Source organism: Marmota monax, unplaced genomic scaffold (assembly GCF_021218885.2).
Source record: "Marmota monax isolate L192 unplaced genomic scaffold, Marmota_monax_Labrador192_F-V1.1 WCK01_AAM20220418_F8-fsc00026, whole genome shotgun sequence".
In the NCBI taxonomy this organism is placed as follows: Eukaryota; Metazoa; Chordata; class Mammalia; order Rodentia; family Sciuridae; genus Marmota; species Marmota monax.
In genome coordinates, this window is record NW_026693108.1 from 14,972,203 (window position 1) to 14,992,914 (window position 20,712).

Genomic DNA, 20,712 nt, shown 5'->3' on the forward strand with positions numbered 1-20,712 from the left:
CCCTCGCCACCTTCAGGGTCGGTGCCTTAGCGCTGATCTCGAACTTCTGTAAAGTCTGCTGCCGGGTCCTGGTTCCAGCACGTGGGTGCCTCCACGCCGGGTGCTGTGCTGCGTGGCCCGCGTGGCCCCTCTGTTCAGGCGCCTCCGCGGCCCTCACCCTGCACCTGTGCACAGCCCTCGGCTCCCTGAGCGGACGGCCTAAGGGACCTTGGGTGCTCTCGCGCTGGGCTCGCCGCTTCTGGGCTCCCGGCAGCGGCTGCGGCGGCGGCGGCGGCGGCGCGTAGCGGGCGCCCCGAGGCGGCCCGGGAGGCGGGGACGGGGCGTGCCGCCGGCGCCCGGTTCCCGGAAGCGGCTGATTGTCTGGCTCCCGCCGAGCGGACCGGCGCGACTGCCCGAGCTGCAGCATCCCAGGAGCAGGAGCTCGCGAGCCACCGCCGCCCGAGCCGCGCGCCCCAGCCCCGCGGCAAGATGCTGCCCGTGCACCCGGAGGTGAAGCCCAACCCGCTGCAGGACGCCAACCTCTGCTCGCGCGTGTTCTTTTGGTGAGTACCTCCCGCCGCCGCCGCCCGGCTCGCGCCCGATGCCGCGTCGCCGTTCCCGGGAGCGGGCGCGTTCCTGTGCGCGGCCGGTGCGTGGCGTGTGCGCCGGGGAGGGGGACGCGGGGACCTGGTGGCGGGCGCAGGTGGAGGCCCCTTCTGCCGATGATGCCCAGTGGGAGGTGCGGAGGCGGGGAACGAGTCTGCCCGGAGGCGGAATCTTGCCCAGCAGAAGCATCTCCGGGACCCCGGGACCCCCACACGCCCACCTACCGCCCGGGATTCGCAGCTCTTCCGCATTAAAATGCACTTTTTTTTTTCCAGTTTAAATAAGCAGCTGTAAGATCTGCCCTTTTCGCAGCCTGATCAACGTCCTGGAACCGCTAGTGCCATCTCCCAATGGTGTCCCCTACCCCTCTGATTCTCCCTACTGCACGACTCATTCCTGCTGCACCTGCTCCGCCTGTGTGTGCCCGCGTGTCTGTTGTGACTGAGTGTCTGAATCCTTGGCCTCTATGACCCTGGCTTTCTGTTGGTGTGTTGTGTCGTGGTACCTAGTTATGACAGGTTTCATGTAAAATAAGGCTATTACTATTTTAAATGGATGAATGGGGACATTATTCTTAAACAGAAACTGCCTCCACGTTTTACTTTTGGCGGGGACACTCATAGCCACTCTGTAGTATGTCTTTGACCAGACCCTTTCCCTTTTTGGTGGAATCTTCATTTCTGTCTTTGAGGACTACTCTGGGGGTGCGCTGTCTAGTCTTGGGAGAGGTGATCTATGGGCTTGATGCAAACTCTTTTCCTAAAACAACTGGTGGTCCAGAGCTGGGAGGTCCCCAGCCTTACCCGGCTTGCTGGAGGAAATAGGTGACAAGATTTTAGATAAAGAGGCCTATTATTTGCATCTAGCAGCCTGGTTACTAATGTGGACCGGAGCCTTTGGGATTTAATCACACTTGGTTGATTAGAATAGCTTTTGTTTCTTGACCTCAGTTCTTTCATCTTTCCCACATATTCTAGTATTTCCTTTTTAATGGAAAACCTAGGGAATCCCAAGAAAACTAGTCATCTCTTCTTGTTTTAATTGTGGTGTATTCAGAGGTTTAAGGACCTGCTCTTGGCAGATTGGAGGCCCTTAGGGAGAAAGAGGGGTGTGGTGGAGGAAGGAATATGGGTGTGGTTAACATAAAACATAACTCAAAGTAGGCAAACTGTCTCCTTCAGGCAGGTCACAGAACTCTCCATTCACATTCCATTTGTGGGTTTTCAGAATGTAGGCACGGGAAAGCCAGGCCTGGTGGTGAATCTCTGTAGTCCCAGCTGCTTGGGACACTGAGGCAGGAGGATAACTTGAACCCTGGAGTTTGAGACCAGTGTGGGCAACAAAGTGACATCCTGTCATTAAAAAAAAATGTAGATAGAATAGATTCAGGGAAATGGGAAGGTAAGGAGTTGATGACTGGGTGGGCACCATTTTTGTTTCCCAGTTGGAGGGGAAGGAACCATTATCTCTATTTACATTTGAACTCAAGCTGAGATATTTTGGTTAAGTTGCCTAGGATCACACTGCTACTAAGGTTTGGAACCACCTGGACAGTCCTAACTGCTGTACTGAGTGGCTTCACTGGGGAGTTTGCTCCTGAGTGCACTGAGGGGGCTGTTCCCCTTGCTCTGGCAGGTTGGAGTTTCTCAGGGGAAGTTCTTAACATTCCTGTTTTTTTTTGGGGGGGGTGGGGGGGGGTACCAGGGATGTAACCCATAGGTCCTTACCCACTGAACCACATTCCTAGCTCCTTTTATTTTTTGAGACAGGGTTTCCTTAAGTTAGTTAGAGCCTCACTGAGTTGCTGAGGCTGACTTTGAACTTGCAATCCTCCTGCCTCAGTCTTCTGCCTGGCTAACATTCCTATTTTTTTTTTTTTTTTAAAGAGAGAGAGAGAGAGAAATATTTATTTATTTATTTTTTTTAGTTTTCAGCGGACACAACATCTTTGTATGTGGTGCTGAGGATCGAACCCGGGCCGCACGCATGCCAGGCGAGCATGCTACCGCTTGAGCCACATCCCCAGCCCCCATTCCTGTTTTTTGGAGATGATGAACATGAAACATCTCTTGGTGGTTCTCAAAGTGGGGTGTTCAGATTTTCAGCATTAGTATCAGCTGGGACCTTGTTAGAGATACAAAGTCTCTAGCATCTATTCCAGACTGGTTCAGTAAAACTAGAAACTGTGTGTGTGTATGTATTCCAGGTGGGGCTAATTTAAGGTTAAGGATGGTTCACAGCTTTAACCTGCTTCTGTGGGCCTTGCTATTCCAGTGTTTTACTTTTAAAAGGGGTTGTGACTGGAGAGTCAACTGGTGACCATCCTATATTTACTTACCTTCTGTAGTTTGAGAAATTGTAAAGTCTGAGGCCACTTAGTGCTGTCCTTGTGTATCTCACCTTGCAGCAAGCTAGAAACTGAAACTATAGCCAGGGAGTGGCCTCCTGGAGACAATGCCCACCTTAGAGAAAAACTGATTCTTCACCTTTTTTATTGGGTATTTGATTTTCTTCTCAAATTTCATCTGCTTTTTGAACTTGTAGCTGCCTACCCAAATGATGCCAGTAACTAGCTTACTGACTTTTATACAAAATGTGCCACTGGAATTTTGGTGTATTCATAACACAGTTTGGATTTGGGCTGTACATTATGGCTATTAATAATGGTTGTGGATTTTTGAAAACAATATTTTGTTTTCTATTTCTGCAAGAAATTTAAAACTTGAAACAGGAGAGGAAAAAGGATGATTTCTGTCATCTGGGTACAGTAGCTGTTTCAGTTGGTCTTTGCCCTAAACTTTTTTTTTTTTTTTTGCCCTAAACATCTTCACACATCAGCACACATACTCATACACTCATGCTTTTTATAAAACTGTAAATAGTTTCGAATCTTGATTTCTTCTTAATTTTTGATGGTTATCGTTCATAGTACTAAATATTCTACACATGATAATCACTATAATTTCTTCAGTATTTCATTATAGTTGAACATCATTTATTTCTAATGATTACACATGTTTATTTATGCCCATATTTTGGTGCAATTTTGCCGAAGTCTGGCTGGGCGCAAAATAACCGAGCCGCCACAAAGCCTTGTAGGTTCAAAAAGCAACTCTTTATTCCCGAACTCTTTCTGGCATTCTACACACACTTCCTGGGAACACACTCCCTCCACAGGGCTCTGCACACTAATTCTCCCGGAACCCCAAGAGAACTCAGGAACCCCAAGAGAACTCAAGGGGAACTCCAAAGTAGAGGCTGCCTGAGGCAGCAGGATCTGCCCTAATCCCCCCAGGATCCGCCCTAATCCCAGAGCAAGGTCACCTTTCAACCATTCCCTCTAGCAAAATGCCAGGTGTCATTCCCACTAAACTGTGGCTCTCAACACAATTTGTGTGTGTGTGTGCGTGAGCTTGTGTGTGTGTGTGTGCACACGCGCGCGGGCTTTGAGGTGAACGCCTTGGGTGGGCTAAACATGCATCTACTACTGAGCTACACGCCCAGCCCTATTAATATATCTGATTCAGTTTCCAGGATCACCTATATCTCTATGCATTTTCTGTTAGCTATTTTCTTATTGCATTCCTAAAAAAAAATAATGAAGACAGTTAGAATTTCTTTTTGTATTTGATATAAGGTAGGCCCATTTTTTTCTAAAATAGCACATTTTCTCATCACTGTTTGTTGAATTTTTTTCTCCTCTGTAACTGAAAACAGGTGGTATGATTTTTGAACCCTGTCCAGCTGAGCATGAGATTGATTGTCCAAGCCCTTGAGACTTGCAGGAATCGCGCAGCAAGCCTCTTGGGTGTGCTCTGCCTCCTCTGCCTGGCCTCTGGTGAGGAGGTCTTGGGTTAGCAGCAGGTGGAAGGTTAACAGTGAAGCTTTTCCCTAAAGGGGGTTATTGAGTGGATCCTGGAGTCAGATGCATTTTGTCTGCAAAGAATGGTTAAGTCCTTGCTCCGCGTTGTGTGTCTGAGTTGGTGAGATGTCATCTTGCAAAGCCCGAACTGTTGTAGAAACTGCCGTTGGTGACAATATAGACTCTCTGGAGACTCATCTTAGAGAAAGCTGATGACATAAGGGTAGAAATGTAAATGGCTTCGAGAGCTTGGCGTCCTGAGGCCCTCAGTTAGTGCCTAGAAGTAGAATTTTAATATTTGGTACCGTTTTTTGGAATATCTCCTACATGCATCTCTTTCTTATTATTCTTCATTAATAGTCAGAAGTCCAAATATTGTAGACAGGAGGCTGAGTTATCTTTCCAGGGCTCTTTGATCTGATTTCTTTTCTTCTCCCTTAAGCATGGTTTGACTTTTGGCAATTTTATATAATAATTATAGCCTCAAACAAGATAGGGTACACCCCCAAAGGTGTATTAAAATTTGCTGCTAATTCTTTATAGTGTAACACATTTTAGAATTTTAATCTCCTTTTCTTTCCTTTGCCTTTGTCCTGGTAGCCCTGCATGACAGGTGTCAACTAGTGTCCCTTGCAATATGTCAGGTGGATAGTTTGTCTTTCTAAGTCCCCTTGAGACCCTGATTATGTTGATTGTCCTGCCTCCTTGAGTTGTACTTCCTGGTCCAGTGCTCTGCTGTTGCTGGGTTGTGGAGCTTGGGTACCAGGGACATGGTGAGCTTCATCCTAAGTCATCCTTACACCTTTTCCATGGGGCCAAGGAACCCTATCCGTCACCATCACCAGGAGCTGCCTCCTTGCCTTTCCTCTATGAGTTGTGAGCCCCTGCAGGCATTTCTTTGATGAGTCAGTGTATGTGACTGGTGTAGAGGTGAAAGCCCAGAGCATTGGGAGGAAGTCTAGGATTTGAAATTGAACTCAGTCCTGTCCTTGACCTTGAAAATTCAGGGTGGCTGTGTGTGAGTGAATCTTCTGGGAGAGGATGGTTAATGCCTTTCAACCTGTCAGAGTTAAGGACTCAGGAGAGCGCAGGAAGTTCTGGGGGCTGGTGGATGCCTGAAGCCTGGTTCTAGCCTTGGTCAGCCTTTCATAATTAGCAGTTATTTCCTTATTTATAATAGTTCCAAAGAGGGCCATGTTTTTGAGGAGAGAAAAGGTTCCTGCCCTCCAGAGGGAGGAAGATAAGTTTTCCATCCATTAAAGATTAGTCCTTTTGTTATTTTTTTGTTATGAGTATTCCTAAAGATAACTGAAAATGAAAGTCAGCAGAGGGTTAGCATGGGATTTTCTCTAGATGTTAAAGGTTGTACTTATCTGCATCAGCAATGTTTTCCAGCTGCTGTTAAATATGCAGCTGCAGGGAGCCTGGTGTGGTGATGCACGTGTATAATCCCAGTGACTCAGGAGGTTGAAGCAGGAGGACCACAAGTTCAAGTTAAACAGCCTCAACAACTTATCGAGGCCCTAAGCAACTTAGCAAGACTCTATCTCAAAATAAAATATAAAAAAGGTCTGGGAATGTGGCTCAGCAGTTAAGGTACCCTGGGTTCAATCCCTGCCCCCCCCCCCCCAAAAAAAAAAAAAAAGGGCAGATGCCAGGCTCTCCTACCCCACCCCCCAGGTATATTATGCTTCTGTTAAGTCTGTCCTGGGAATCTGCATTTTAATAGTTAATTCACCTAACATCCTCAGGCCACACATTGAGAGGCATGGATCAGATGGATTCATTTTGCTAATAATACTCTGGATCACGAATGCCTATAGAATGCTGTCTGAAGGCTCCGAACTTGACTCAGTTTAGCATGTAACTCTCATGCAGTTTAGTTCTCAATATGACAGGATATCATGCTTCAAAGTGAGGATAGGGAGGTCCAGAGAGGTTGGGCACCACAGTCCAATCATTTCACCTCTGCACTAACATAGGAGCTTTTGGGAGACTCCTCATCCAAACCACGACAGGGTTGTTCACCCATCAAACTTATGTAAAACTCCAAAATCCAAAGAACTGACATCTGTAGCAATCTGGCCCCATGCATTTTTGATAAGGGATACTTAACCTGTACTAGATCAAAGGGAGAGCTCTTCTTCCAGCCCACAGTCAGTTCAGGAATCCCTTGAGGACTGGGCAGTGGGGAAATTACTTGTTGGACTCTCATGGCCCCAGATCAGGATGCCAGGATTATAGTGTGCAAGCCATGGTTTTCTTTCTGGGTAGTTTCTATGCTGTTTTACTCCTTTGTCTGTTGTCTACACTTAAGTCAATTTGATTTACCTTCCTTCACATGCTGGCCTTTCTGGTATTCTGGCAGCTCTCATGTCCGCATTAAATCTTGTCTTGAAGAACAGTGTTTCCAGTTCCCATGCTGCCCTTGGATGGCAGGGTTTCCATACCCTCATCCATATGGTTAAACCAAATGATCTGCAGTTTAGTAATGTCTTTATGTTAATGTGACATAATATCCTACCTATGATCTGACCAAGGGTAGTGTTTTACCTAACTTCTTCAATGTTTATACAGTTTTTTTTTGGGGGGGGGGCAGAGGGGTTTACAGGGGATTGAACCCAGGAGTGCTTTATCACTGAGCTACATCCCCAGCCCTTTTTATTTTTTATTTTGAGACAGAGTCTTTCTAAATTGCTGAGGTTGCCCTTGAAGTTACAGTCCTCCTGCCTCAGCCTCCCAAGCTGCTTAGATTACAGGCGTGTGTTGCTGCACCTGGCTATCTTGAAGGCCTGCTGTGTTCTAGATAATGTTCTAACCAAAGCTTGGCAGACCAGACCTGCAGTCCAATCCAGCCTACTGCCTGTTTTTATAAATAACATTTCCCGGCCATGCTCTTTTATTTATAGGGTCTGTTATCTGTTTTTCCCACTGCTGTATCAGATGTCCAGAACACGGGTCAGCAAACATTTTCTGGAAAAAGCTAGGTAGTAAATATTCAGGGTTTGCAATCCTCTTGCCTCAGCCTCCTGAGTTGCTGGGATTACAGGTGTGTGCGAAGTGCCTGGCAGCATCGGTATTTTTAAAAGTTTTCCTTGGAGGTTTTGATGGACACTGATAACCCCGGACCACTGACTTAGCAGCTTCCCAAAGGTCAAAAACATTTCAGTATGTATTTCCATTTTTCTGGATGAGGGTTCCCTACTGCCCTCATCCCTAACCCATTTTAGGTTTCTTTCTTGTTGATCTCAAACCATGAAAACCATGATCACAATGGAACATGGTCATCCATGTGGGTGCCCAGCAGGTGGCAGTGGGGCAAGGGGGGTTGGTTGTTTGCCAGGGATCTTAGAGATATTGAATCCTTTGATCTTTATAGTCACCTCTTGTTGAAGTTGACTCTGTCCTCATGTTACAGGTGAAAGAAACTGAGGCTAGAGAGTCAGAGGGTCGTCCAGGTAGGAAAGAGCTGTGAATAGAGTCAGGTCCATTAAATTCCAGAACATAAGAGTTTGGCTTCCTTGTCCCTGTGTTTATTTCTTCACCCTGTGCCAGATATTGATTGAGCTCACAAGGTGAATAGAATAGGAATTTCACACTTGTGAGTGGAAGATTGCTTATATAATAAATCAGATTTATCTGCAGATCTTTACTGGTGTGTCTTATTTGTCAGGATGTGAGTGAGATATGTACTGTACATAATTGATCACTCTGTTCCTGTCACCTGTTGGAGTGATCCCTCAACAGCTCGACAGGTGTTTGACCTGTTCTAGAGCATATGGGTGACCATAGTGGCTTAACATGGTAGCGTGGGCTTAAAGGGGTCTCAGTGTTGCAGAACCCAAAGGTGGCACTTACATGAATTCTCAGTGTTAATTAAGCACCATAGTTTGTTCACTGTAAAGTAGATAAGGCATTCTTTGTGTGTGTGTGTGTGTGTCTGTAACACTGGGGATCAAGCCCAGGACCTCATGTGTGCAAAAGCTTTTGCTCTACCAGTGATACTCCCAACCCCAGGTAATGTATTCTTTTTTTTTTTTAAATTTTTTTTTAAAGTTGTAGATGGACACAGTACCTTTACTTATTTATCTTTATGTGGTGCTGAGGATCGAACCCAGGGCCTCACACCTGCTAGGCAAGCGCTCTACCACTGAGCTACAGCCTGAGCCCTTTCAAGATTATATTTTAAGGATGATACGATAAAGTTTCTTTACTTATTTTTCTTGCCTCTCTCCAGTCAAGCAGGGCAAGTCGGCAGGGAAATAATATGGAAGTAGTGCAGCGTGTAATATCCATCTGTGGTGAGTAGATAAGTAACCCGTTTGTTGACTGCCCACTAGAAATGAAGCTGTCTTTTAAAAAAATGCAGCAGAGGGAACTTTAATTCATGCCCAGAACTGGATCACTCTCTGTGGAAATATATTGAAAATTATAAGTAGGTGTTGCTCCGTCCTTAAAGAAAGCTTCTGGAAGCCTGAGGCTGTAGCTCAATGGCAGAGCGCTTGCCTAGCACATGTGAGGCCCTGGGTTCCATCCTTGGCACCACATAAAGATAAACAAATAAAATAAAGGTATGTTGCCTGTCTAGAGCTATTAAAAAAAAAAAGTAGTTCCACAGATGAGCAACATGGTGGAAACTGCCCCACTCAGCTCTGCTGGCCGGCACCCCGTTTTCCAGGAATGGCACTGCCTCACCTGGTAACCAGGTTTGCGCTTTGTAGTAGTCTGAATGTGGGGAAGTGTCTGGTCGGTGACAGGGAGTTTGGTCCATGCAGTGTCTTGACTAGAGGCCTCAGGGATTCCTGATTCCAGCCCCACACACTGCGGGCTTCTTCTCTGCAAAGCCCAGCTTTGTGCTCCCGAGCTACCACCGTGTCTTGTTTGGTGTTTGATGCTCTCTTGGCATGGGCCCAGCTAGGCTTTCTTCCTTCGCAGTTACCACATTCCCCGGGCACTCAGTGAGCTGTTCCTTCCCTGCTACATCCATTGCCTGCTGTTCCCCTGCTTTAGCCCATGCTCCTCCTGTCCAGTACCCTGTTGCTGAAAACCTGCCCATTAACCAACTTTTAGCCCATTTTTCCAAGAATGTGGACCTGCTGTATGTCAGGTGCTTTTTATTTTTTAAAAGTGTTGAGCAGCACTTACTGTAGGCAGAGAACTATTTCTGTACCTTACAAAGACTAGCTTATTTAATCTTCACAACAAAAATGCTAGGTTCTGTTATTTCCCAAGGTCACAGCCTGTGAGTGGCAGAGCTGAGCTTCGCAGCCAGGTCTGTGGCCTAGCTCAGAGTCCTTGCTCTCTGCTACGTGATGCCACCTCTGGGTCATAGGTGCTGGGGTCAGAGTGTAGAGTGAGCCCAGGCCCCTTCCCGCGGGGGGCTCCATAAGTACTTCTGAGTCTCTGCTGGATGCCACACTGGGGGTGTCTGCTGGGAAGGTTGGGTTAGCCAGGGGCCTCAGTGACTGCTCCGTGCATCTCAGGTCCTGCCTGTGCGCTTGTCACTGTGTGCCCCTAGTGCCTGTGTGGGCCCTGGCACATAGCACTTGGATACATGCTTGAGCAAACAACTAGGACAACTTTGCTGACACTTCTACTAATTGTGATCAGACCATCTGCTTTCCCTCTAGTGGAAGGGATGCTAATTACAGGGATAAAAGAAATCCCAACTTGCTCCCTCCCTTCCTGTAGGTCTAGAGCCGGTTGGTGGTCCATCATTGTAGAAAGTTCTGTTGATTGCCCTGCTCTAGTCTGGAGGGTTAGACAATGAAAATTGTTTTAAAAAACTTGGTCAAAGTCAGAGGCACCGATGGTTAGCAGGGTCCAGGGCTGGAATGAGGGTCAGGGATTGGAAGTGTGAGTGGCTGCCCCTTGGCAAAGTGGGACCTGGGACAGCTTCAGGGATGATGGATGGTGTCGTCATCAACAGCAAACATCTGTGCAGTTCCTGCTATGTGCTTTATGCATGTTAACTCGTTTAATCCTCCCAACAATTCTGAGGTGCCGCTTTATCATGTCCTGTTTGAAAGTGAATAAATTGAGTTATGGAGAGGTTAAGACACTTTCCTGAGGTCACACAGCTAGTGACTGGCAAAACCAGGATTTGAATCCAGGCTGTGCAGATTTAGAGTCTCCAGGCTTCATCTTTTCGGTCTTCTGCCTTTCAGCATGAGATACCCAGCAGAAAAAACGATCATGCTGTCTGTAGCGGAGGAAAGCGAGGAGTCCAGTTTTTAAAAAATGTTTTGATCCTGTTCTACAAATTTTATATGATGACCCAAGGCACCTGTATTCTTTTTTTCTCACATTTAATGTGTGTGTATTTTAACAGAAACAAAAGTTTCAAAAAACAATCCTTATTTTATGAATTAGTCACTATAATACACTGGTATTCTTTAAAAAAATTTTTTTTTGTAGTTGTAGATGGATAGCATCTACAAAACCCTTTATTTTATTTGTTTATTTTTATGTGATGCTAAGGATCAAACCCAGTGCCTTGCACATGGTAGGCAAGCGGTCTGCCACCGAGCCCCAGCCCCAGCCCCAGCCCCAGCCCTCCCTACACTGGTATTTTCTATTTGATTTCATTAAACAAAATAAAGTGCTGATCATGGTCAGACCCACTGAACTGATTTCGGGACTTTTCATAAACCACAGCTGAAGAGCCTCCTCTTGAGCAAACCAGGAAGGCCACTGTGTTTTCAGGATGACCCAAGCCCTCCTGTCCCACCCTGGGGCTTTTCTGTGTCTCAGTTTCACATGGGCTCCAGGGAGACCCTGGTTCTCCAGCAGAGCTAGACTTGCCTTTTCCAGCACTTGAGTTGTAATGGTGGAATTGTGGCCTTCAAAAATGCGTGTGTTGAAAGCCCCACCTCTAGGATTTTAGAATGGGGTTGTATTTAGGCACAAGTGTCTTTAAGGGGGCAATGGAGAGTAAATTAGAGTGGATCCTGATCCAGTCCGACTGATGTTCTTGTAAGAAGAGGAAATATGGACACAAACGTACAGAGGCAAGAGGATATGAAGATGCAGAGAGAAGACAGCCATCTGTAAGCCCAGGGCAGAGGCCTCCGAAGAAACCAACCCCGTTGCCACCTTGATCTTGCACTTCTAGCCATCAGGATTGTGAAAGAGAGTAAGCCACTCAGGCTATCTTACTATTTTACGGCAGCCTGAGAAGACTAAAGGAACCCGGTCCCCTGTAGAGGCCTTGGCTGCACTGGTCCCACTGGCTGTCAGGTGTAAGAGCTTCTTGGTATAGTGGTGATTTTTTCTGTAGGAGACTGAGGTCACCAAGGACTCTGACCCTGTGCTCGGCCTGCTTATTCAGGTATGATTCCTAAAACTCTTCAGGTGTGCAGCCTATCCTATAAACCCTTCGCAGTGCTATCTTATGGATTAATGCAGAGGAGGAGAGCATGTTCTGACCCTGGACAAGCAGTTCCCCTGTTCCAAGTATAATTATTGCACTTGAAGTAAGATCACTGTTTTTGTTGGTGAGTTCCCCAAGGCCAGGTGGGGTGCGTCCCTGGCAGAAGGCCGTCCAGTGTAAGTGGTTGTGCTCTCTGAGAAGGTGAGATGACTCAGGCTTTTGCTCTGTTCCATCTGTATGCAAATTTCCAAAGTTTGGCTTTTTGGAAAACCCCATATAGGTCCTTAGGGTATCCATGGTTAGTAATTGAGAAACGAGAGGTTGTTCTCTTGGGCAAACCCAAAACCCTCTTTCCTTTCCCCCTTTAGAATATCATGAGGGACTGCTGCTGCTGCTGTTTCTTCTTCTTCTTCTTCTTTTTTAAAAGAAAATTAGGCCTGGGGTTGTGGCTCAGTGGTAGAGCGCTTGCCTGGCATGTGCGAGGCCCTGGGTTTGATCCTCAGCACCACATAAAAATAATACATAAAATAAAGATATTGTGTCCCTCTACAAATAATAAATAAAAAAGAAAAAGAAAAATAAAAAAGAAAATTAGCTCCTTTGAGTAATCCAAAATAGGATCTCTCTTCCTCTCCATCCCCCTGCCTCTCTCTCAGGGACTTTGGTTCTTTCTGTGAGGGGCTGCCTTGACGTCTCTTCAAGGAAAATTCCACAAAGCTGCCTCCACAGATCCTCGAGAGGATCCCTTTCCTGTAAAGAGGAGGCTTATTTTCGGAGAGTCCCTTTACAGGAAGTATATGGTGCAACCGGAAGGGATCACAGAGCAGCCGGCTCAGGGTCATGGAGAGGGAATTGATTGCCTTTGATTTCCGGGAACTGGCCTTTTTACTGAAGGGCAGAGTGAGGCAGGAAAGTGGTAGCCCTGATGGGACGTGTCAGGGGGTGGCACAGGTAGCCCTGAGGGTTTAGTTGGTTACCTTGAGCTGTGACTGGGACACCTCAGGTGATCCAGAAGCCATTTTCATTTCCTGTCTCGGAAGCTGCCACTCTTTGGGGAGTTTTACTTTGAGAAGTTGGTGACAGGTGAAAAGCAGGGGTCCCGCTCAGTGGAAGGAACCCCCTCAGGGTCTCACAGGAAAAGCCCAGGTGCCGTTTCCTTTCTCACACCTTTAGATCTCAAGGACAGAAGAGGAGAACTGGGCCATGAATGTGTGAGGACCACGGTGGCAGGCGTATGGAGGTGTCTTCATGAGGGGGGCTGGGTGTCCTCGAGGGCGTCGTCCTGGGGAGCTGGGCAGGAACAGGCCACTCCCCGCAGTCTGGCCTGTGGGTCCTCTGGTTCTGGGGAGCTGGTGAGCGAGTGGGGTGGGAAGTCTGAGCAGCACTTCCTCCCTGAGTGCTCACTTCCTGGCCTCATCTGCCTCCCTTTGTTCTCCTGATCCTGTGTTTCCTTCCTGGGCTCAGCAGATCGCCCCCATTTACCTGTTTCCATGAAAATCCCTGCAGTGAGAGGGGCTGGGACATCTTCCTCTCTCTGAAGTCAGAGGCAGCGTCCCCCTCGCCCAGCCCAGCAGTCCTCACTGCTGCAGGACCCACCCAGAAGTTCTGAAGGTTTCCTGACTTTTGAGGAAGCCTCCCCTAAGTCAAGAGCGCTTTCTCTGCCTCCAGCTAAGGAAACCGAAGTGCAGAGGGGGTTAATTTTCTTGCCAAAAGCAACAAAGTGAGTAAGAGGAGGGGCCTGATTCAGCATTTTCAGAGCCCTGGGTCACAGGCAGAGCAGCCTTGGCAGGTAGAGGACAGGGAGTCACATTCCCCAGTGTGTTTCCGTGAGGAGCCGGTGTGATCCAGGACAGGCTTCATGGAGCACGTGGTGCTTACAATGACACTGTATTTTACTGTGTCCAGAAATGCTCTTTCCGGCCCATAAGTTCCCTAAGAAGTGCCCCTCCCAGAGTACACCACAGACAGAAATGGATTTCCTCTCCTGGGTTTAAGCAGTCTGCAGTTGATGTTCAGCCCAAATCTTAATTTCTGAAGTGTCACCCAGGTCCTGCTGGGTCTTGGCATTCTGGGAGATTGTAGAGGAAAGGGTTGTGTTCTCTGTATTTGGGTCTTCGTCCAGGCCATGTTCCTGTGTGTAAATACCTGTATTATTTTGGAAGGAAGTGATTGGTATGACAGCCCTTCTTCTCCCAAAAGGCTAAAGAGACCCACCCCTTGATTTTCTTTGAAAGTAGAGTCATAGAATTTCTAATCACCCGAGGTCCTGGAGCTGTGGTCAGCCTCTCTTTTAAATTCTCTTTTTCACCTGTACCAGGTGGTCCAGGTGGACCTAAAGGGACTCTTGTCACATTATTATTAATAACTACCCCTTTCTCTCCTAAGAGTATCCCAGGTTGGCTGGTAATTTATTCCTTAACCCAACTGAAGTTTGTACCTGCCTCCTCCCTGGAGCATCTGCACTGAACTGTGGACAGGGTGATGTAAATATTTGCTAAACTTTACCCAGAGTAACAATTAGTGGAATCATTTGTTCTCCACACTTGAGTGGGTGCCTTAGAAATGACCTTTAACCTTTGCTTTTTCTGAAAGAATAATGGCTACAAGGGGAGTATGAAGTCCATTCTCTGCTCTGTCTTGAGGTGACCCTTGGCCTGGCCTTGGAGTGGGTCAGACTCGCCTGCGGTGGTGCCTGGCCAGATAGTAGGCATCTGGGTTGTAGTCCTGAGGTTATGGGGGTTGGCGGGGGATGATGACAGGCACCAAGGACAGCGCAGGGTCCAGTTTGTGGGGCCCACAGGAGTGTCCTAGAGTGGGAGTCAGCCAGCCAGTGAAGGTGGTTGTAAATTAGCAGCTGGTTCCCAAGACACAAGGCAGAGTAAGCACACTGGATAGGAAGCTAGAGCCAGGGGGCCTGGTGGGCTGTCCAGCACCCACAGACATCCTTGGTGAGGGCATCTGTGGTCACGTAGACCTCCACCTCCTTGGCTTAGACCTTCAGCCTGATTCTGTCTTGGTGGGCTGGGCTGGGAGAAGCACTGGGCCCCACAGCTGGGAGATTCTCACATCTTTGGCATCTCCTGAAGCAGCCTAGGCTGGGGAAGCAGGTTCCTGGACCCTGATGTGGGAGGCACGACCCATGTCGGAGAGGCTGGGACCCAGGTGGGGCCCAGGATGGGCCCACTTCGTGGTGACTGTTCTGGCTGTTGAACAGCATGGCATCTTGGTCCTTGCTCCAGTGTGAGCTAGTTGCTTTATCTGTCCTTGAAGTGTACTGTTAACCCTGCAGTGTGGAGGAAGATAATGGTAGCCCAGCTTGATGCCCGCGGTAGTGCCCGGCTCCCCACTGTCTCCCTTCTGTAGGACTCTCTTTGTGACCCCTGCCCAGTTAGAGGTGGCATACTGTGTGCTTAAGGACTTCTGGAGTGCTTTAGGCCTTAGGCTTTCCTGAGGGCTGTTCTCTGTGCTTGCAACATGCTCACCCTGTGCTTGGTCACTGGGGAGCGTGTTCTCTCTCTCTCTCTCTCTCTCTCTCTCTCTCTCTCTCTCTCTCTCTCTCTCTCTCTCTCCCTCTCTCTCCCTCTCTCCCTCTCCCTCTCTCTCTCGCCTCACCCCCCACCCTCTAGTGGCTCCCTGTTGAGCTTTCTGTCACTGTTACTCTGAACCTACATCTTTAGTGTGGTTGTGTTCCCCTTTCCCCCTTCACCCCCAACTCTCAGTGTGAGCTCCCTAAGACCCTGTCTGTGGTCCAGGACCTAGAAAGTGCCTTTGAGGCAGTGTCTGTAGGAGTCAGTAAGTGAATGAGTGTCATGGTTCCTGTTTCCTGCAGCTCTGGTATTGAGATTCCCGGTAGGAATGGTAGGCTCGGGGTTGTGTCCTTGTTGTTAGAAAGGTGTCATCCATGTCCCATGTTGTGAGAAGGCCAAGGGCTCCTTCCATGGGGACGAGGGAGGGAGAGTCCATCAGGTTCCGGCCTCTTTGGAGGTAGGCAGAGGGGTGGCATGGTCTCTGCTCCTGGCTCTGCACCTGGGGGCTGGGCTGCTCTCACTGTTCCTGACCCTGGGGAGTTTGCATGTGTGCAGTGCTCTGTCTCTCTGTCCCCCTTTTGATGAGGCACAGGTGGCCTTTGTGGAGGGGTGAGGGCCGAAAGACCAGCTGGAGGCAACTGGAGTAGCTTGGAAGAGCTGGCATTCAGAAAGCTGGGGTTGGGTATAGGACTGTGGGGACAGACCAGGCCAGCTCGGGAGCGGCGGGCCAGGTGTGAGTGAAGGTTCTCCTTCACCGCGTGGCCCCCACGTCTCTCTGAACCTTCAGCGTGGAGACCAAGGTTAGCACAAAAGCTGTGCCCTCTTCAGTGCTGCTGTGGAGTTTCCCTCTCTTCATTTATTTCCTACCAAGTAAGCCTTTAATAGTCCATGTCGGGAGGCTTTTCAAAGAAAGTTTTTGTTCTTTCTAAATATGCAGCTATTCATGCGGAGGGCTGGTAAGTTCATAATTGACCTAATGCTTCAAAGAATGAACTGGTTCAGCTGGAATTTTCCTAAAATCTGTCCCACTGACATAGCATTGCCCAGTTAGAAAAGCATATAATTAGCTTTTCCCCTTGACTCTAAATAGGAGGCAGAAATGTTATTACATTTTAAGTCTGTGTTACCTTGGACAGGTGTTGTTACCTACTTTCTCTGTAAATGTGCATAATATACGTGACCTATATTTTGACAGTTGTTTCTGCTTGTTGGTGCTTGGCTGAGAAATCCATTCGAGGTCTGGAGTCATTGCCAAGAGCTCTGTCCAGTGCCCAGGAGCTGGTATGGGTAATCACAGAGAAGCAGGACTGGTTTTCATGGAAAGTTGCTTTTGTGTTCTAAGCCAACTCTAGCATTGTGGTTTTGGATGACACCTTAAGTTCTGCCGCAGAGCCGTGAGGGTCTTGTGTGTTTCGTTTAGGGAGCTTAAGCAGTCTCAATTACTAGCTCATGGATAAGTACCAGAAGGGTGAGCTTAAATTGGTGCATATTTATTTAACCCTCTAGCCTTTCCTAAAAATATAGGGTGGTGACATTATACAAATTAAATGGAAACCAAGGCTCAGTTACTTGAATCGCAGGTCTTTTTCCTGATCGTGAAATCACAGTGTTCCCCTTCCTCTTCCTCTGCGTGCTTTATACCATTTGCCAAAACATAATTTCAGAGTGTAGGGAAGCCAAGGCTGGGACTGAAGCCTCTATGTCAGAATGTTCCCGTGGGACCCTGAATATTAGAAATTTAAAGGGAAGTCTGGGGGCTGAGGATGTGCTCACCCAGCTTGCACCAGGCCCTGGGCTCCATCCAGAGCTGTGAGGTTGTGTTCTTTCGTATGCCTGTCACCCAGGTGTAGGCCACAGAGACCCAGGAGAGGCTTGGGAAGCAAAGTCGGCCCCCTGCAGGTCCAGAGCCAGGAGGCCTGGCATGTCTTCACTCAGGGCCACACGGGGAAACACCAGGGTGATCAGGAGACAGAGGGGCAGTAGTGATGGGAGTCTGGGCCACCGAGGGCAAGGCTGCTGAGCAGGTCAGTTGAGTAATTTCTGGCAGGCTCTGAGCTCTCTGTGTGGTCCCTGGACATGGTACTTGGCAGAGGATCATTGCTGCCTGGGCTGGACAGGCCAGAGAGAGGAGGCCTGGCCCTGCAGGGGTGACTGATCTCTCAGAGGCCTGGCACAGCTGGGCCCTCACTTTCTCTAAGAAGTATCTAGCTCCATTGGGGCAGTCTCTCCCCAGCCAGAAAGATTTTTAAGATGTCAAAACATTTATTTTTATGTATAAAATAAAAAAATATAAAACAGTTTGAAGTCCCTGTAGAGGGTCACCTTGCCGAATGCTGATTTAGAGGGCAGTCTGGTGGCCTAGCCAGAGGAGAAATTTACTTCAGCAGAAAAAGGAGCCCTAACAGCCTCGTTAGGGGTAAGCCTGGGGCCAGCAGGAAGAGGCTGGGAGAGTCCACCATGCTCAAAGTCTTAGCACAGACTCTGTCCATGCAGCAGAAGGAAATGTACCCATTGTTATCTCAGGGCTCATGCTTTCTTTCTTTTTTAAATATTTATTTATTTATTTATTTTAGTTTTTTTTTTGGCAGACACAACATCTTTGTTTGTATGTGGTGCTGAGGATCGAACCTGGGCCGCACGCACGCCAGGCAGGCGTGCTACTGCTTGAGCCACATCCCCAACCCCTCATGCTTTCTTTCTTTTGAACTTTTCTGTATTTATCAATGACCTGCTCCTCCAGGTGATACAACCTGAATCTCTCAGGTGGACCTGAAGTCCTGGTCAGAAGGGATCAGGAACAGAATGAAGCAAAGACTGAGAGAGTTGCTCAGGGGTCCACCCCTGATCCAAGCTAACTGAGCTCCAGAAGGATGGCAAGATGGACTTGTACCCTGGAGCTCACTCCTGGATTGCCGCAGGCCCCTTGCACAAGCTGAAAGAGACCTCAGGAAAAGAAAATGCCTGAGTTAATTGTAACTCATGTGCTGTTGGTTTGCAGACTCAGGGAAAATGTTTGGAAGTTTTGGGGAAGATTCCAAGTAAATGTGGACCTTGTTCTACATAAATTACTTTTTGAATTAGGAGAAAAAACAAAATCAGCCTTCTTTTGTAAGAAGGAGCTTCTTGGATGGAGTTCAACCTGTTTTCCAGGCTGTTGGCAAAGGCTCCTGGGAGGCTGTGGGAATCCTGCTCACTTCTTCCAGTTTCGTGTGACACAATGTCACGCAGCGTACTCTTTCTATTAGTTCCCGTGTCTGCTTTGTAAATAGAAAAGGAGCATAAAGTCAAGCAACCAAGAAGGTTCCCCTGCAAACCAGAGCTTCTCACAGTATCCTTGAGACTATGCAAGTTCTCATCTGCTTCCCGATAATTTTGGACAAACAGGATAACTGCTAGGGTGTTGAGGGCTGAGGTGTTGCAAATATTTCCCCAGGTTTTATAGACTTATATTCTCTTAATCATAGCTGTGGTCTCTGAGAATAAACAACTTCCACGTCCACCTCCGTGTGATCTGCTCGGCTGATGGGGGCCTATGTGATGTGAAGGACTGCCCAGCATGTGTCTTCTTGTCCTCTGTTCCTAGGCCAGTGTTGCCGTGCTGTGGCTGTGATTGCCTCTGGAGATCTGTGTTTACAGCCCTGTGCCTGAGTCAGGGTGGTGGATACATTTTTGATAGAAGCCTGCCAACTCCGATCACATTGCACGCAAACGTGATCTGGCTGCAGCTGTCTCCGGATTCATTTGCTTGCTGCACTTTTAACACTGGGGTTGATCATAGACCCAAGTTAAACTTTGTTATGAGCCAAGAAAGGCCAGCTGGCCCTTTCTGGTTGGGTCTTTTATTATTATTATTATTATTTTGGGGGTGTATTTTCCACTGTTTATCATTTAGCCACCATCTTTGAGGCAGCAGAAACAGAGAAACCCTGGTGGTGGCTCTGCCTAGAGTCTTACTACTTAAAGTGTGGTCTGCACACCAGCTGCTCAAAGTGTGGTCCATACACTAGCAGCATGGCCGTCACCTGGGGCTTGGGAGAAATACAGTCTCAGGCCCCACCTTAGACACAGTGGGTCAGAATCTGTATTTTAACAAGATCTCCTGGGTATTGATGTGCAGGGATCTAGGCCAGGCCCCCATTGTGTGCTTGGTTGGAGCTTGGTTGCTGCTTTGTGCAGGGTAGGAAGAAGGAAGGGTAGAGGGTTGGTCATGGCTCATATGTCTTCTCCTTTCCTGCCTCACTACAAGGGAGCTGAGGAAATAGAGTCATACTGCAGGGAAGGAGTAAACAGGGCAAGGGCAACTAGGAGGTAAGGTGAGCTCCACCCAGGTATATATAATTCAGTGGTCAGTGTTATTTCCTTTTTCCTTTCCTAATTTGCTTATGTTGAATCACTATATTAAGTAAAAGATGAAAAAAGTACAATCATTGATGATTGGACAAAAACATACCAATTTCATTTCTAACCACAGACAGCACTAGTATTAATAGTTGGGTGGTCTCCTAGAGAAAACTCAATGCGTATCTAATACCCAGAGCAGAAGACCTGTGCTAATGGGGATTTTTCTCCCAGTCTCCCTCCTTCCTTTCTCTCTTCCATCAATGATGGAACGTGACCAGCATGTACAAAAGTAGAGGGAACAGTAGATGAACCCCAAGTATTCACCTGGGGATGTTGACAGTGGTCAGCCCCTGGCCAATCTAGTCTTGCCTCTTTCCTGCTCATTTCCTGCCCTGGATGGCAAGTCTGGGAAGTGAGGAGTGGCATTCATTGCTTTTCATTTTTATCAAGGGAAGAAACAGAACCTCACTTAAGTCACCATACATTTGTTTTGTAATTTGCATTAGAAAGCCAGGGAATGATCACTATATGATTATATATAAACTGTTAAATTATCCATTAAAATCACATTGAGCATCTTCTCATTTTACCTTTTGTTTTTTGGTACTGGGGATTGGCATTCTGCCACTGAGCTACATTGCCAGTCTTTATTTTAATTTTTGTTTTGAGACAGGAAATTGCTTAGGGCCTCACTAAGTTGCTGAGGCTGGCCTTGAACTTGTGATCCTCCTGCCTCAGCTTCCCAAGTCACTGGGATTACATGCGTGTGCCATCATGCCGGCACATTTCACACTTTTTGAACCTTCATGTTAGAGATAGAGTGTGATACAAACAAATGCAACTTGGGGCTGGGGATACAGCTCAGTTGGTAGAATGGTTGCCTTGCATGCACAGGGACCTAGGTTCAATCCCAAGCGTGAGTGCATGCGCGCGTGTGTGCATATATACATACACACACGCAACTTAAAGAATTATAAGGTTACACACACACACACACACACACACAAAAGCAACTTAAAGAATTA

At 47.6% G+C, this 20,712-nt stretch overlaps 1 protein-coding gene across 3 annotated transcripts in view; it reads left to right on the plus strand.

Annotated features, from left to right (window-relative positions):
• Nucleotides 1–316: 316 nt before the first annotated feature.
• Abcc4 (ATP binding cassette subfamily C member 4) overlaps nucleotides 317–20,712 on the plus strand; it is a 223,627-nt gene continuing 203,231 nt past the window's right edge. For 2 of the 3 annotated variants that reach the window (XM_046454929.2, XM_046454930.2), the window contains exon 1: nucleotides 322–542. In XM_046454929.2, coding sequence (XP_046310885.1) covers nucleotides 469–542 — 74 coding nt within the window. In that variant the 5' untranslated portion in view covers nucleotides 322–468. Of the gene's footprint in view, nucleotides 543–20,712 lie in introns of all 3 variants that reach the window. The other variant, XM_046454931.2, reaches the window with a different exon arrangement.